The sequence below is a fragment of the Ceratotherium simum genome, chromosome 20 (genome assembly GCF_057802395.1).
Source record: "Ceratotherium simum simum isolate JZ-2026a chromosome 20, ASM5780239v1, whole genome shotgun sequence".
Classification (NCBI taxonomy): Eukaryota; Metazoa; Chordata; class Mammalia; order Perissodactyla; family Rhinocerotidae; genus Ceratotherium; species Ceratotherium simum.
The window spans coordinates 38,883,038-38,900,766 of record NC_141919.1 but is presented as its reverse complement, the minus strand read 5'-3'; the positions used below and the strand labels follow the sequence as shown (position 1 = coordinate 38,900,766).

General features: G+C 36.2%; 1 protein-coding gene across 5 annotated transcripts in view; it reads right to left on the bottom strand.

The window, feature by feature from the left end:
• DENND4C (DENN domain containing 4C) overlaps positions 1 to 17,729 on the bottom strand; it is a 110,348-nt gene that overhangs the window by 5,579 nt on the left and 87,040 nt on the right. For 4 of the 5 annotated variants that reach the window (XM_014792387.2, XM_004436772.3, XM_087444668.1 and 1 more), the window contains 7 exons: positions 15,172 to 15,349; positions 14,169 to 14,278; positions 13,304 to 13,479; positions 9,479 to 9,661; positions 8,494 to 8,689; positions 6,089 to 6,334; positions 4,872 to 4,989 (listed from right to left, as the gene is read on the bottom strand). In XM_014792387.2, the coding sequence (XP_014647873.1) occupies positions 4,872 to 4,989; positions 6,089 to 6,334; positions 8,494 to 8,689; positions 9,479 to 9,661; positions 13,304 to 13,479; positions 14,169 to 14,278; positions 15,172 to 15,349 (1,207 nt within the window). Of the gene's footprint in view, positions 1 to 4,871; positions 4,990 to 6,088; positions 6,335 to 8,493; positions 8,690 to 9,478; positions 9,662 to 12,501; positions 12,718 to 13,303; positions 13,480 to 14,168; positions 14,279 to 15,171; positions 15,350 to 17,729 lie in introns of those variants that run through there. The other variant, XM_087444669.1, reaches the window with a different exon arrangement.

Below are 17,729 nucleotides of genomic sequence, written 5' to 3'. Positions count from 1 at the left end.
GAGGCCTTTGGGAGGTGATAAGGGAGGGCTCTGCCCTCATGAATGGATTAACGCCCTTAAAAAAAAAAAAAAGGAGAGAGACCCCTCACCCATTACACCATCTGAGGATATAATGAAAAGTGTGCAACCTGGAAGAGGGGCCCTCAACTGACCATGCTGGCCTCCTGATCTTGGACTTCCAGACTCCAGAACTGTTGAAATCAATTTCTGGTTTTTATAAGCTACCCAGTCTGTGGTATTTTGTTATAGCAGCCCAAACAGACTAAGACAGATCCTTTGCCCATGTTTTAAATGGATTGTTTTTTTATTATTGAGTTGTAAGAGTTCTTTATATATTCTGAGTACAAATCCCTTTTAAAATATATTATTTGAAAATATCTTCCCCCATTTTGTGAGTTGATGTTTCACTTTTTTAATGGTTTATTTTTCAGCACAGATGTTTCTGATTTTGATTAAATCCAATTTATCTACTTTTTCTTTTGTCGCTTGTGCTTTTGGTGGTGTGGTATCTAAGAAGGCCTCATCCCAAACAAGGTCATGAAGATTTCCTCCTGTGTTTTATTCTAAGAGTTCTATAGTTTTGGCTCTTACATTTAGGTCTAGGATCCATTTTGAGTTCATATTTATATATAACTTGAGGAAGCAATCCAACTTCATTTTTTTGCACGTTGCTCCAGCTGTCCCAGCACTATCTGTTGAAAAGTCTATTCTTTACCCACTGAATGGTCTTGGCACTCCTGTTGAAAGGCAATTGACTATACATGTGAGGGGTTTATTTCTGGAAACCCAACTCTATTCCATTGACTTATATGACTATCTCTATGCTAGTATTCCACTTTCTTGATTACTATCTTTGTAGTAAGTTTTTAAATTGAGAAGTATGAGTCCTACAACTTGGTTCTTTTTCTTTTTTTTTTTTTTTTTGTGAGAAGGACCAGCCCTGAGCTAACATCCAATGCCAATCCTCCTTTTTTTTTTTTTTTTTTTGCTGAGGAAGACTGGCCCTGGGCTAACATCCATACCCATCTTCCTCTACTTTATGTGGGACGCTGCCACAGCATGGCTTAACAAGCGGTGCATCGGTGCACACCCGGGATCCAAACCGACGAACCCTGGGCCGCCGCAGTGGAGCGCACGCACTTAACCACTTGCGCCACCAGGCCGGCCCCCAACTTGGTTCTTTTTCAAGATTATTTTGGCTATTCTGGGTCCCTTAAGTATCCATATGAATTTTAGGATAGGCTTGTCAATTTCTGTAAAAAAGCCACCTGGAATTTTGATAGGGACTGTGTTGACTCTGTAGATCACTTTGGGAGTACTGCCATTTTAACAATATTAACTCTTCTGATCCATAAACATGGGATTTCTTTCCATTTATTTAGGTTGTCTTTAATTTCTTTCAGCAATGATTTTAGTTTCCAGAGTACAAGTTTTGTACTTTTATTGAATTTATTCCTATCTATTTTATTCTTTTTAATGGAATTATTTTCTTAATTTCATTTTTGGGATTATTCATTGAAAGTATAGCAATACAGCTGATTTCTGTACATTGATCTTACATCCTCCAACTTTGCTGAACTTATTTATTAGTTCCCTATGTTGTGTGTGTGTGTGTTCCTTAGGATTTTCTATATGAAACATCGTAATCTGCAAACAGAGACAGTTTTATTTCTTCCTTTCCAATTTGGATGCCTTTAATTTTCTTGCCTAATCGCTCTAGCAAGAATCTCCAGTATAATTTTGAACAGAAATGATGAAAACAGACATCCTTGTCTTGTTCCTGTACTTTGGGGGAAAGGATTCAGTCTTTCACCATTAAGTATGATGTCAACTGTGGGTTTTCATAGATGCTCATAATCAAGTTGAGGAAGTTCCTTTCTAGTCCTAGCTTGTTGAGTGTTTTTAACAAAGGGTGATGGATTTTGTCAAATGCTTTAGCTGTGCCCATTGAGATGATCATGTGGATTTTGTCCTTTATTCTATTGATATGGTGTATTACATTAATGATTTTCAAATGTTAAACCAACACTGCATGCCAGGGATAAACTGCACTTGGTCATGGTATACAATCTTTCTTCTATATTGCTGGATTCGGTGTGCTAGTATTTTGTGGAGGATTTCTATGTCCATAATCATAAGTGATACATATTTTTAGTTTTCTTTTCTTATGCTGTCTTTGGTTTTTATAGTAGAGTAATACTGGCCTTCTCACCAAAATCTCCCCTATTTCTAGGGGAGTGCCCTCAGGCTTGAACCTCTCCACACTCTATTCCAAATAAAAGTCATTTCCTTTGGGGAAGAGTTTCAGAGCTCTCTGTTCTTATGACCTGCCTCTCCCCGAGTAAAATCTCTGAGCCACTGCTCTGGAGCTGGGGCTGGGAACAGTGGCCCTTCTCTTGGAATGACACTCCTGCTTTGTGAATGGGGTGCTGGGTAGGAGCAGTAGCCTGTGGTCCTTTCAGCTTGCCTCTCTTGGCATAAAACCTCTGCCCTATTAGCAAGATGCAGTGAGAACAACTGGAGCCCCAGTATTCTCAGCTTGCCGAAATGGGGGTAGAGCCTCTGCCCAGTGAATGGGGGCTGAGTGGAAGAAGTGACCCTCCACCTCCCCTGAAATTTAGCCTGTGTAATACAGAGCTGGGAGGGTGAGAACTGCCGGACAGCCTGTCTTTCCCAGGGAGATGCTGTAGCCCTTGCCTGGGAGCCGAGGGGAAGCAGCAAGTCATAGCTTAAGTGCCACAAAACTCGCCAATTATGGTTGTGTTGCTGGGAAGAGGGTCTGCCGAGCTCCGGATACTGCCATTCCAGAAGTCATCACTCACTTAATTCCTATATATCTTTTAATGTTATTTATATGCCGATTCTTCATTTAAAGCAGCCAATCAAGTAAAGAAAAAAGGCCATTCTTGAGAGCTCTAAATTTTATTCCCACCACAAATTACAGAACATCTTGAAACACTTGTCTATTTCAAGAGAGGCAAGAAAACAACTAAAGAAATGGCAGCTCTAATTCTATTCTTTTCTAGCATAAATTTCAAGGTTACTCTGCTCCTACCTAAAAAAACATTCAAATATCAGAAGTGGAACAACCACCACAAAAAGACAAAAAAATAACTTATAATATATTTAACCATAATTTTGCAACTGGCATATTTCAAGAGAAAACATCTGATTTTTTTCTTCCAGTTTTAAGTAAAAAAATTGCAAATCAGTGATAGATTGTTGAAAAAGTACAAAACAGTATAAAATAATAAGTGAACTTTTCTCTTTCTCTTCTGAGTAGCCACTGTTAACAGCTTGGTATATATGGTTTTAGACCTTTTTCTATGCATATATTAAAACATATATATTTTTGGTTTTGTTTTTATACAAAAAAGAGAAAAGATTATATACTGTTCTACAACTTGTCTTTTTTTTTCACTCAATATATAATGGACATCTATCCTTTCAGGCACCCATATACAAATGACTCTCATTCTTTCTCTTGGCTGCCAATATTTCATAGTGTGGATTTATCACAATTCTCCTGTTAGGTATTTACTTAAAGTTTTTCATTATTATAAATAATCATTGTACAGACAGCTTTATACACTGTATTTCTATAGAACAAAGTCATCTCATTGTGACTGCTGAGTCAAAGGGTATCTACATATTAAATCTGGGTAATGTCTGCCATATTGTTCTCCAGAACTGTATCATTTTACATTTCTAACAGTATATCAAAGTGTTCCTTTACTCTATACCCTCAGCAATATTAGATATTACTAATGGTTAAAATTTTTTGCCATCCTGATGTATCTAAGTTTATATTTCCTTTTTTTTTTAAAAAAAAAAAAGTCATATTTCACTAAATAATAAGATTGAGCGTTTTTTTCATGTTTGTATTATAGACTGAATTATGTTCCCCCAAAATTCATATGTTGAAGCTCTAACCCCCAACGTGTTGTATTCGGAGATAGGATCTTTAAAGAAGAATTAAGGTTAACTGAGGTCATAAGGGTGGGGCCTTATTCCAGTATGACTGGTGTGCTTATAAGAAGAGAAAAGGACACGAGGGAGATGCAGGTGCTCACAGGGGAAAGGGTATCTGTGAGCCAAAGAGAGAGGCCTCAGGAGAAACCAAACCTGCGGCCACTTTGATCTTTGACTTCCCATCTCCAGAACTATGAGAAATAAATTTCTATTGTTTAAGCCACCCAGTCTGCGGTACTCTGTTATGGCAGCCCTAGCAAACGAATACAGTTTGTAGAAGCCATTTAATGTTTCTCCCGTGAACTGCCTATTGATATCATTTGCTCACTTATCTATTCAGTTGTTTGTGGTTTCTTAGTGACTCAGAGGGCTTCTGAATACTGGATGATAACCCTTTAAACCCCTTGTAAAAATACGTTCTAAATATAAAAGACTAAAAATGAAGCAAGAATCTGTGAGACTAGTATCCAGATAATTGAAATTATGATCCTATACCAACACATCCAAATCAGTTTTCCACTATATAGAATTTACTCTCCAAATACCTAATCAAATTGCTATTTGACAGAAAAATCACAAAAAAACACTCTTCAACTCAGCTGGAGACCTGACACAGTTAAATGGGTCAATACAATAGCAAATCAATTTCAACTATAAAATGGAAAGAATCTTGAAGAGATACTGAAAATGAATTAAAATTTTTAAAATAAAGCAAAATAATTTGTTTTTCTCATCTCCTTAATTCTATTTTTCCCCCAGTAGTCTATTCTTCTTTATTGCTAAATAGTATTCTTCTGTACAGATGGATTGTACCACATTTGCTTAGTCATTCACCTGTGGATGGATATTTGGGTTCTTTCCATTTGAATCTTTTATGTCTTTAATTCTATTTTACTTACTAAGATTCCTCCATGAGACATAGAGAGGTTCTCCTGGTTCCTGATGAAGGTTGATATTATCCCATAACAGCTGAATATACACAAGTTTGCTATCCTGGGACAGAGATGATAGAGGAAGCTAAAAGAGATCAATAGAAAGTATTAGTGCCCCAAGCATGATAATTACTAGTGGACCTGGCAAAGCTTGATTATATAAAACAGATGAGTTCTTTCAAAACTCTGGACCTAAAATTCTGAGTAAAAATTTTATTTTTTGTATATATTTGATGATAAATGTTCTTATTATTTTCTGAGGTGCAGTTCTCATTCTGACTTTCAAGGATTGGGATGACAACTCGGTAACTGGCACAGTGGCCACATGAAAGATTAACTGCCATTACAACAAATTTTAAGGTAAGAGAAACTGCAATAGTTTCCACTATCTTGTTGTACTAATTACTACTTAAAATAAATGAGTCAAAATAAAGTTTGTAATACTTTAAGAAAGGATCGTGTTGTGCCCCTGGTGTATATTAGCGGTGTGGAGTGTCTCTCAATATTCAGTATCACAAATGAGGGAGCTCTAGGAGCTCACTGTCTCCACTGCAATCAGGGATCCCAGCACAAGTAAAGTAGGGACATTAGTGTCACACAGCCAGACTGTGATCTTGGCTCCCCGTCACTTATTAGGTATGTGACCTTGCAGAAATTCCTTAACTTCTCTAACTTTTAATTCTATCATCTGAAAAATAGGGATAATATGAGTCCTTTAAAATAAGGTTGCTGTGAGAATTTCAGCTGGCAATATGATAGTTCAGAATAAAAGCTACCTTTTCTAGCCACCCTTGCAACTAGAAATGGCCATATAACTAAATTCAGGCCAAAGAGACACATATGGAAATCTTATGTGCAATTCCAGGAACTGTCTCTAAATAAGACATTATTTTTCTCTTTACTGCTGGCTGGAACATGGATGTGATAGCCTGAAAGTAGAATCAGCCATCCCGGACAAGGTATAGAACTTAGAAATGGAGGTCATGCACAGCTGAGCAAAAAGATAGAAGGATTCAGGTGCCTAACACTGTACCATCCCTGGACCACCTATCCAAACTTTTAAGTGAGAGAGAAATTACCTATGTCTTATTAAGTCTCTATTGTTATATACTTTCTGTTACTTGAAGTTAAGCCTCATCCTAGCCAACACCAATGTAGTATAAGTATAGAAGTTGGTACCCTACCTGTACACCTCCATTACAGTGTTCAGATGTGAGGATAAGTCCTGGCAAGTTACTAGGAAGGTCCAAACGTCTGAAATACCAAACGAGGTTCCAGAAAATGATTGGATGTTGATTGATGAAAGAGGATGTGTGAATCACCTGATCGCCTTCATTTTCTAGCAAAGATTCAAGTTCTTTACGAAGCACTAGAGGACTCAAGTAGGGCACAGAAACAGGGGGAGGATTGGGTCTTTTTCCTAAAGGATCCTTAAAAAAAAAAAATACAAAAGAAGTGAATATTATGTATTTAATTCTAAGATTACTTCTCAATGAGATTAGGCTTCTCTAGCCTTTCAAAATCAGTTATTTCAGGGCCATTGCTACATGCAGTAGAATACCCTAATGAAAACCTAAAAAAGAAAAAATACTAATCATAAATACCCTGAAGTTAAATGATTACAAGAGAAAATTAATAATCTATACGATAGGCCCTATTTCAAACATGATAGAGTTTCTCTATCATGTTGATAAAAGCAATGGCCGATAAAAGCAATGGCCTATGTATGATTGGTTTTTCCTTTTCACTTTTTTTTATAAGAAATATTGCATTTCAGATGTTTTATAATGATGATACCAAAAAAATGTGTAACTTTATCTTCCTCTTACAACTCTAAACAGATGGGGCAATTTTCTGTGTTAATATTCTTTGATGACTCCTTTTAAAATTATATCTAACTCGTTTTTATATTAGATTGCCACAAAAACTAAAGTAGTTAAAGAGCAGTTTTATAAATCAAATGAAATAACGAATGAAAAAAAAATCCAACCTAGACTTTATAAGTTGTGCATATTATAATCAGAATGTTTATGACCAACTCAACTCAGACTGAAGTCTCCAAATACCATTTCCCTCTAAAAGGAATCAGAGTTTCTTAGAGAAATGGCTGATTCTAGGTCTGGACAAGGAAATGATCATGAAACATCTTGTCATATAAGAAAACAGGAAGTTTTTAAAAAAATTACAAGGAGGCTACTAGAGTTGTGTGGAAGGACTAAGGTGCCAACTTCTAGCTGACCAAAGATGGGATAATATAAGCGTCAATAAGGTATCAACAGCAATGGATGGAAACATAAATGTTTATATCAATGAAGTCATAATGATACCCTGAATGCTAGGAACCCAACTTGTTATTTTGAAAATTGGTAAATAAAAGGAAAAAAATAAAAATCAAACATTTATCCTGCCTTTCCAACACAAATTGCATCTTTGGAAAACCAAACAGAAGACATGGGGGAAGTTTCTCTTTATCGACGTATTCCATATAATAAAGAAGATTACAGAATTAGACTATCATCATTTTATAGCTCCAAATGAATAACTTGGGGGCTGGCCCAGTGGCGTAGTAAAGTTCACATGCTCCGCTTCAGCGGCCCGGAGTTCACAGGTTCAGACCCTGGGCTCAGACCCACGCACTGCTTATCAAGCCATGCTGTGGCAGGTGTCCCACATAGAAAAAAAGTAGAGGAACATGGGCACAGATGTTAGCCCAGGGCCACAGATGTTAGCCCAGGGCCAATCTTCCTCAGCAAAAAGAGGAGGACTGGCAACAGATGCTGGCTCAGGGCTAATCTTCCTCACCAAAAAAAAACCAAAAAACCAAAAAACAAATGAATAACTTGATCTAGGCATTAAGGCATTAAAGCTACTAACATCACAAAGATAGTTTATGTCTCCTACTGGAGGAATATACCACCACTGATGAAGTTGTCTTACAAAAATAAGCAAACGAACAACAAAACAAAACAAAAAACCTGAATCTGATAAAGTTTCTTGCTACAATTACCAATTTATAAGGTTGTAATCATCAAATAAATTGCAAGGGAAAAAAAGAGAGTCTACAGTTTAAAAAATACTAAAAAACAGATCAACCAATTGCAATGCATGGACCTTATTTGATCCTGATTCCTCAAACTACAAAACACACATACCTGACATTTCTGAGACAATTAGAAATGTGAACAAAGACTGAATAATTTGATATGAGTTTATTATTTTTTTGGTCTGATAATGGCACTGTAGTTTTAAAAGAGTCCTTTTCTTTCAGAGATACATACTGAAATATTTACAAATGGAATATATGATGTTTGAAATTTGCTTCAAAACAACCTAGGAAAGAAGTGAATGAGGGAGGTACATGAAAGAATGGCCGTTAACTGAAAATGACTGAAGCCAGATGACGGGTCAAAGGGACATATACTCTTCCATTTATTTTTGTACGTATTTAAAATTTTTAAAAGTTCTTAATCCGTTTATGAAAAATTCTTATCTATGACTTTTCTTGTGATTAAAATAAATCTACTATAGAAGAATTATGTGCTATTCTAATAAATACATGAATACACAGTATAATTATAACGTTACATACCACAACTTCCTGCAGACTGTTTGGAAGACTAACTGTTGAAATGCCATGAAACGGTCGCTGGGAAAAGTCAATATTTTGCAAGGGACCTCCAACACTGTGACTTCGAGTCAAAGATACATTTCGCTTTGAGAAACTATTAGGCACAGGTGAAATTTTCATAGTTTGGACATCTCCACTGGCTTTCCTTATTTCATCACTTAAAAAAATGAAAAAGAAATGCTGTGTTTGGGCTGTGAAACAATCTAAATCTGTAGAGCTAGAGTATTTTCTACAATGAATTTTGAGTCTACTGAATGTATCTGAGAAGACTCAGTACCGCCTTGTAAGAATTAAATTTTCTTCAGGCATTTCTGTAAAACTGGTCAGAAGAACAAGATAGAGTGAATGACTCTGGTGAAGGGTGGGAAGAGGACATGTGGTAGATAACAGGTATTGTTTTAAAAAGATTAAGTGCCCATTCAGTTGCTTTATTCAAAAATTATTTCATCTTTATTAAACAAAATCACCTAGAAATATACTGCATGCAAATAAATAATGTAGATTCATTGACAAGTATTTAATCTCTACCTAATGATCCACCTAAGGATAGAGACCAGATCTTATTTACTTTTTTATTTTTAGTGTTTAGCATAATGCTTAGCATACAACAGGCTCTCAATAAATGTTTGATTCAATCAATATTCATAGTGAAGAGAACATGTCTCTGGAAATTGTCAATGACTACACTGAAGGGGAAAATACTTTTATCCTTGTTGAGAAGTTCATTTTGTAAAATACCACTGCAAACATTAAATGTACTTCCAAAAATGTTTATCATCTGATCCATTCGTTAGATATTTAAACAATATATGGCAGTAAAAGTTAAGGTTAAATTGTTGAAATGCCAGAACTTATGCCTACATGAGTCAGGTTGTCTGTAAAGATGAAATTTTAACAAGGGTACACAATTTATTATGACATAAGAGTTCTCTGTAGCCTATGGTACCTTGATTCAACTGCAGAGTTTGTTTCTTCAGTTATGGCCTGGTTATGTTTTGGGAAATCCATAAAGTTGATCAAATCAGGCTCTAGTGAACTGGATACAGGTTTGTGCTCCAGAGGTTCACTCGCCAATGGAATGCTGCCACTTTGTAAACTGTCACCAGAGGTACTTGGTTTCAGGAAAAAGCTAAATACGGAGCAGTCCAAGAAAAAACAAGTCTTTAAAAATCCTGGGGTGCACTAAATTTCATCCTATTTAGAATTACTTTATGGTAAAGCAGTCATTAATGAATTATACAATCCATAGAAGTATTGCCTATTTCAAACATACACACACACTCTTGCTCTTATTTTCTCTTCCCCTCCTGTCCTAAACTTTTCATTGAAAAGGTCTGGGGGCCAGTCCGGTAGTGTAGTGGTTAAATTCGTGCGCCCTGCTTCGGTGGCCCAGGGTTCGCCGGTTCAGATCCTGGGCACGGACCTACTCACTGCTCATCAAGCCATGCTGAGGCAGCATCCTACATAGAGCAACTAGAAGGATGTACAACTATGACATACAACTGTCTACTGGGACTTTGGGGAGGAAAAAAAAAGGAGGAAGATTGGCAACAGATGTTAGCTCAGGGCCAATCTTCTTCAAAAAACAAACAAAAAAGACAGCATTACAAAAAAAGTGCAAACCCAGTGCTCTTAATCGAATGAAAAGGTCTTAGAGGAGATCATTATAGTTCAATATAAGATCCCTTCAGTTTTTGAGAACCATTAAAGGAAGCTATGAAGGAAGATGGAAAGCAAAATATTTCATTAATTTTCTGAGTTAAAAAAAAAAGAGAGCAGCAACAGCAGCATTTTAACATGTTATTAACCTACAATTGTTTATAATACCCTTTTTCTCCCCTTATAAATCTCCATTTTGTCTCTAATCATTTCCTGTCTCCTCGATTCATTATTTTATTTCATCTTATCTCTCTCCTTCTCCTGGATGGGGATGGGATGAAAGTTGGGCCTTGCTAGGGACATTAAGAGAACTTTCTGAGGTAACAGTAATGTTCTGTATATTGATAAGGATTTGATTTGTACAAATGTACACATTCACTCTTCAGATGGTACATTTAAGATTTGTATATTTTATGGTATATAACTGTACCTCAAAAGAAAAAAACTGTGAATAAATACTGAAATTTAGTTAATGATATGCATGCTGAAGTCTTTGAGGGAGAAGTGTATTAATGTTTATATCTTATTTTAAATGAATAAAAATATAATATGGAGGGGCCGGCCTGGTGGCGCAGTGGTTAAGTTCAGCGTACTCTGCTTCGGCAGCCCAGGGTTCATGGGTTCAGATCCTGGGTGCAGACCTACACCACTCATCAAACCATGCTGTGGTGGCATCCCACACACAAAATAGAGGAAGATGGGCACAGATGTTAGCCCAGGGCCACTTTTCCTCAAGCAAAAAAGAGGACTGGCAGCAGGTGTTAGCTTAGGGCCAATCTTCCTCACCAAAAAAAAAAAAGATGGATTGGAAGATAGATGGAGGGACAGATAGGTGATAAAGCAAGTACAGTAAAATGCTAACTGTAGAATGTAGGGGTAGATATTTGGGTGTCACTATAAAAAAATCTTTAAACTTAGCAGTAAGTTTGAAATTTTCCATAATGACATATTGGGGAGGAAAATCAATGCTCTTTTATACCCAATTAGAAAATATGAAATAATGTACCACAATAGCTTAATAAACACAATTAACTCAACAAAAAAGTACAAGACTTATATAGAATAATTTAAAACTCTATTAAAGGATATAAAAGATCTTAAAAAAATTGAGATATATACCATGCTCATAGATAAGAGAATAATACTGAAAATGTCCATTTTCCCCAATGATTCTATAAATCTAATGTAATCCCAATGAAAACTCCAGTTGGATTTTTTTTTCTTTTAAGGAACTCAAAGTTACTCTAAAATATGAAAAAAAAAAGTAACTATAAGCAAAATAAATAAATAAAATTCCACGAGGGGGAACTTACCCTACCAACCAGACAGAACACAAAGAGTAATAGAAAAATATGGTACTGAGAAAAAGAGCAGGTACACAGAACCAGAGTGAGGTACAAGTGGGAACCTGATATATGATAAAGGTGATACTACATATCAATGAGGAAAGGATGGAAAACTGGCTCATTATATGGAGAAAAATAAAGCTGGATCCCTACCATCATTTACAAAGGTGGACTCCAGATGGATTAAAGACCTAAATATCAGAGGCAAAATATAAAGTTAACAGAACACTGAGGAGAAAATTTTCATGTCCTATATATGGGAAACAACTTTTAAAACAAGACTCCAAAAGCACAAATCATAAGGTGGAAAATTAATGGATAATGACATCAAAATTAACAATTTGTCTTCAAGGAATTAATATCAAGAATATTCAAGACAGAGATTAACAGGAAAAAGAAAGCTTAATATAAAAATAGGCAAGGGATATAAACAAGCAATTCATAGAAAATGCTGGAATAACTAACAGGTATATGAAGAGATACTCAAACACTAGTATTCAAAGAAATGCAAACAAAAGCAAGATACCACATCATACTCATTAGAATGCAAAAATCAGAAAAGTGATAATACCACATACTGGTAAGGATGTACAGAAATGAGAATTCTTGGACACTACTACTGGGAGTGTAGCCATCTGGGAAGAATTTTCCAGTGTTGATTGAAATCATGTATAAAAAAGACCCAATGATGTCATTCCTAAGACTATAATTCTAAGAGAAATTACTTCACAAGCCTAGAAGGAGACAGATACTTTGCAGTGCTCTGCATCACTGCAGGGATACTTATAGTGACAGAACACTGGAAACAAGTGAAGTATCCAACACTAGGAATATGAAGAAGTAAGATGAGGTATTAACTTCCTATAGGAGAAAAGGAATAAACTAAATGTGCATATAGCACCTCAGATTTTAAACTGAAAAATAAAAAGAAATAGAGACTTTTAGCATTATTCTAATTATCTACGTTAAAAATACATAATCATGCAAAACAACACATTTTATAAGGATATATATTCAAGGATATATCACACACAGGAGAGTCAACGTCCTTCTTGGATAAAGGAATGAGAGTGGGAATGGGTGAGCGGAGGAAGATAATAAAAGAGGGCCCTCACACAAACCAATGATGACAGTGTGTCAGCAGTTATGAGTATGATTTCACTCAGCTCCTCGCCTGAAGCTAAAAGGAAAAAGAGAGAGGAAACACCTCTATGACTGGAGATTTTTAAAAAGCAGCTAATGGTAGACAATAATATGAAGTTTGTTTGCTCCATAAAACTAACAGAATATTAAGTATAATGGCTTAGGTCAGCATATAGTTACCAAACTCTCAATTACTTAATGATTGACTATAGATCAGCTAATCTCCTTTCTATTGCCTAGAATTCGGTCATTTCACTGTACAGAGCGCTCCATAAACGGCAACAAGTTAAGAGAAGAGTTGAAGCCTCCCTCACTTTTTTTTTGCTTCTAGAAGACATAACTAAGGTCACTGAGGCAGCAAGGTTAAGATAATGACTAACATCAGAGTTTTAAATTGTCTATAAAGTTTAGCTCGAAGGATTAACTACTATTGATAATCATATGTTAAATAAAATGGAAAGTGGTCTCCTACATTACTAGTATTTTCGACTCAAATACTGAAAGTGAAGGAGAAAAAGGAAAGGGACACCTGGAGAAAACCATGAAGGGGACTTCACTCTTCCCCCAGGAATCATGCCTTTTGGGGGGCACTTACCTCTTAAGGGAGCATTTATAATACTAACCTTGCAGAGCCTCTCAAGTCCTTAAATTCTATATTGAGAAGAGGCAAGAAGTTGCTTTTACAGAATGGACATGTTGTATTCAAATTTGAGTCATCTGCTGTCCATCCAGCCATAATTTCTTCATCATAAACTAGAGCTCCACAAGCTCTGCACTGGGAACAACTTGACATCAGAACCTAAGAGGACAAAGTGCAGACCTCCACGTGAATATTCATCTTAGGCCACTCCCTTGAGACAAACAGAGAATTTTATTTATTTTGTTGATCAAATTTGGAATTAACAGTTCAATTACTTTATAGGTAAAACTACCAGTTTATTGCCTTGCTTACACATAAGACATCAAGCAAATTCAACAAAATGACTTGTTTTATTATTCTGTCCACAAGAGTATCATAGCATTCTGTTAAATACTATTCTGAAATAAAAAGGTCTTTTGTTGTTAGTGCCCTCAAGTTGAAGATTCCTAGTGACTCTGTGTACAGCAGAGCAGCTCCTTGCCCAGTCTTTTTGTGCCATCCTTTCACCTTCTGGCGCTATGTCAGACAATGCTCCGCTGCTATTCATAAGGTTTTCATGGCCAATTTTTCCGCAAGTGGGTGGCCAGGTCCTTCTTCCTAGTCTATCTAGTCTGGAAGCTCCATGAAACCTGTCCACCCTGGGTGACCCTGCTGGTATTTGAAGCATCACAGCAACAAGCAGGCGCCACAGTATGACAACCAACAGACGGGTGGTGTGGTTCCCTGACTGGGAAATGAAGCCAGGCTGCAGTGGTGAAAGTGCTGAATCTTAACCAGTAGACCACCAGGGCTGGCTAAAAAAATATGTTTACAGCCACTTTATCACTGGCAGAATAAAGAACTTTTACCTCCATTGCACAATTCTGATAGATGCTAGACATGCTGGTGTTTTGCGAAGAACCATGGTCTGATTTTTCCAAGTCCTGCCCTTTTATGCCTCTTGGAAATGGAAGTTCACCTAGAGAGAAGTAAACATCATAACACATTATGGATGAGAATATCCTTATTCTTTGGAAATGCATACTAAAGTATTTAGGGGGAACTATCATGAAGTCTTTATTTTCAAATGGTTCAGTATAAAAATGTATGTATGTATATATATAGATAGATAAAGTTAGCAATAGTTAACTAAATCTAGGTGGAGAATATGAGTGTTCACTAATTGATTCTTTCAACCTTTCAGGACATTTGAAATTTTTCATAACAGAAAGTTGGAGAAAATGAATAAAATTACAATTTTTACAAACAATAGAGAGCTAAGAAATTTCAGTGATACAGCCCAGGCACTCTCAAACTGGTATACATATTATAGAGAGCTGGTTAAAAATACACATTCGTTAGGGCCCCATCCTACAATTTCAATCTCAAAAGTTTTAGCCTAGGGCTTGGACATTTGTATTTTTTTTTTTTTTGCCTGAGGAGGATTTGCCCTGAGCTAACATCTGTGCCAATCTTCCTCTATTTTGTATGTGGGTCGCCGCCAGAGCATGGCTGCCAACAAGTGTTGTAGGTCCATGCCCGGGAACTGAACCTGGGTCACCAAAGCGGAGTGTGCCAAACTTAACCACTAGGCCACCAGGCCGGCCCCCATTTGTATATATTTTTAAGCAAATTGCCAGGTGATTCTGATACATACTAAAGTTTGAGAACTAATGATATAATCCACAAATATACACAACTAAAAATAAACATAACTAAAAATAAAGTCATTTACAATAACAGTGATAGTGTGGTGTGGCCATATTAAAAATTTATCAGATCATCTCAACAAATGGGGTTTATTGTATGTGTAGTGGGGAGAGGGAAAAGTATGGGCACATAAATGAGAAGAGAGGACAATCCTTCCCATACCTGTTGAGTAATGCAGTTTTCCTACGTCTCCACTGCTACTGCTACTGCCGAGGCTTGTGTTGCTCTGGGTAAGTTCACTGGCGACCAACCCTGGGATACTCATGTTAGGTGATATATTCTCTCCCAAAATATGGTCTTCAAGGCCAGCTGGGAAGCTGTAATCTCTACTAGTTTCCTCCTTTAATTGAAAAGAATAAAACCCCACATATATAAATAATACCTTCTTCAATGAGAATATATTCACTCTACTCTTTTCAAAATTAAACTCCTCTATAATCCTTAAATAAATCATCATCCCCACATTATTCAAAAACATGAACGCTTCTCACTATTATTTGGAATTTCCCTTCCATACTCTAAGACATTCAAGCAATGACCTATAATACTTTAAGATTTTGTTGTGCCCCTGGTGTATATTAGGGGTGTGGAGTGTCTGTCAATATTCAGTATCACAAATGAGGGAGCTCTAGGAGCTCACTGTCTCCACTGCAATCAGGGATCCCAGCATAAGTAAAGTAGGGACATTAGTGTCACACAGCCAGACTGTGATCTTGGCTTCCCATCACTTTTTAGGTATGTGACCTTGCAGAAATCCCTTAACTTCTCTAACTTTTAATTCTATCATCTGAAAAATAGGGATACTATGAGTCCTTTAAAATAAGGTTGCTGTGAGAGTTTCAGCTGGCAATATGATAGTTGAGAATAACAACCGTTAGAGATATAAAAGAGGAATAAAGTTCCAAACACTGTAGTTGTTAACCACTGTGATTGTTGACGCTTTAGTTTAGATAGAAAACACTTCAATAAGCAGTTTCCTCTTTGATTTTTGCTTTAAAGAAAACAGACTTGTGTCTTCCTTGTTGTAAAACCATGTTAAATGATAAAAAAAATTAAATATAGATATGCAAAATAGGAAATAAAAGCACTTATAATACCAACACCCACAGAGTACAATCAAAATCTTGACGTATATCCTTCTAGCCCTTTTTAAATAAGCATACATAATATATTCTTACCAAACAGGATATTGTTTATTAACCTATTCTTCTCATGTAATTAATTTTGTCATTAAATTGTCTACATTATTTAAACCCCTACAACCTAATCCGATTTACTGATGTACTATTTATGTATTTAGTAAATCCTCTATTGCTTAAACATTCAGAATGCTTTAAGTTTTGTGTAAGTTATACTGATGAATTCCCTTGAGCTGTTTTTACACATATCCCTAATTATTTCCTTAAATTCTGGATAACAGTTATGAACATTTTATAGACTTTTTATCCATTCTTTCATTTGAAAATGTTTATGAGGTATATCCTATTTGCTTCTGCCAGGGACTGGGGCTATAGTGATGAAAAGAAAAACTATGACCTGCGACCACTTGGAATTTACAGTCATATATTCCAAGTCCAAATTACTCTGTTGAAAGCTTTTTTTTTTTTAACACTGTTAGATAAAATTTCAAAAAATAAAATGGCTCACTCTTGTTCTTTTTTTTAACATAATGCCAGGGTAAGACACTTGGAGCTAGCTTATTTCGTCTTTTCCTAACCAACCTTGTAAGCTCTTTAAATACAAAATGTGATTTGTCTTATAATACTCAATATTATACTTTTTTTTTTTTTTTAAAGATTTTATTTATTCATTTTTTCCCCCCAAAGCCCCAGTAGATAGTTGTACGTCATAGGTCCGCATCCTTCTAGTTGCTGTACGTGGGACTCGGCCCCGGGTTGGACGGAGAAGTGGTGCCTCGGGGCGCGCCCGGGATCCGAACCCGGGCCGCCAGCATCAGAGCGCGCGCACTTAACCGCTAAGCCACGGAGCCGGCCGTCAATATTATACTTTTAATTCAGTTAATAGCTTGCCTATAGAATAAAGTTTTCCTTCAAATGGTATACAAGTCTTATTTGTCCAATTTCATTTCCTGTGTCTCTACTTCCTATTTAGAACTTTAGCTATCTGAAATTGATTATATTATCCTGAAAATGCATGATGTTTTAAGCCTCCATGCTTTTTCACATTATTCTTTCAGACATACCTTCTGCCACCCTATCACTTTGACTAACCCACAATTTCACATTTATCCATCAAAACTCAACTTAGATATCACCTGCTTTGCTCTTTTTGGACAGCCCCCCACTGGAACCTCTTCTAAGATATTGCTCCCTTCTTTGCTACTATAATGGTTAATAGCATGGACTCTAGAGCCCATCTCCCAGACTTCAAATTCTAGTTCTGCTGCTCACTAATTGTGTGACCTGGGGAAGTTAATCTCTCTGAATCTCAGATACCACATCTATAAAATGGGGATAACAACAGTACCAACCCATGGAGTTGCTATGAAAATTAAACAAATATATATATGTACATATATATTCCAATATCAAAATAGATATAGAGCTTATGACAGTACCTAGAACATAGTGTCACAATAATAATAGTGAACATTTAGAGATGTCTGTCTTTTCTACTAGATTAAAGTACCTAAGTCCTATATAATTCTTTGAACACAATGGTGAAATTGCAATTAATTTTTTTTGATAAAACAAGCAAAA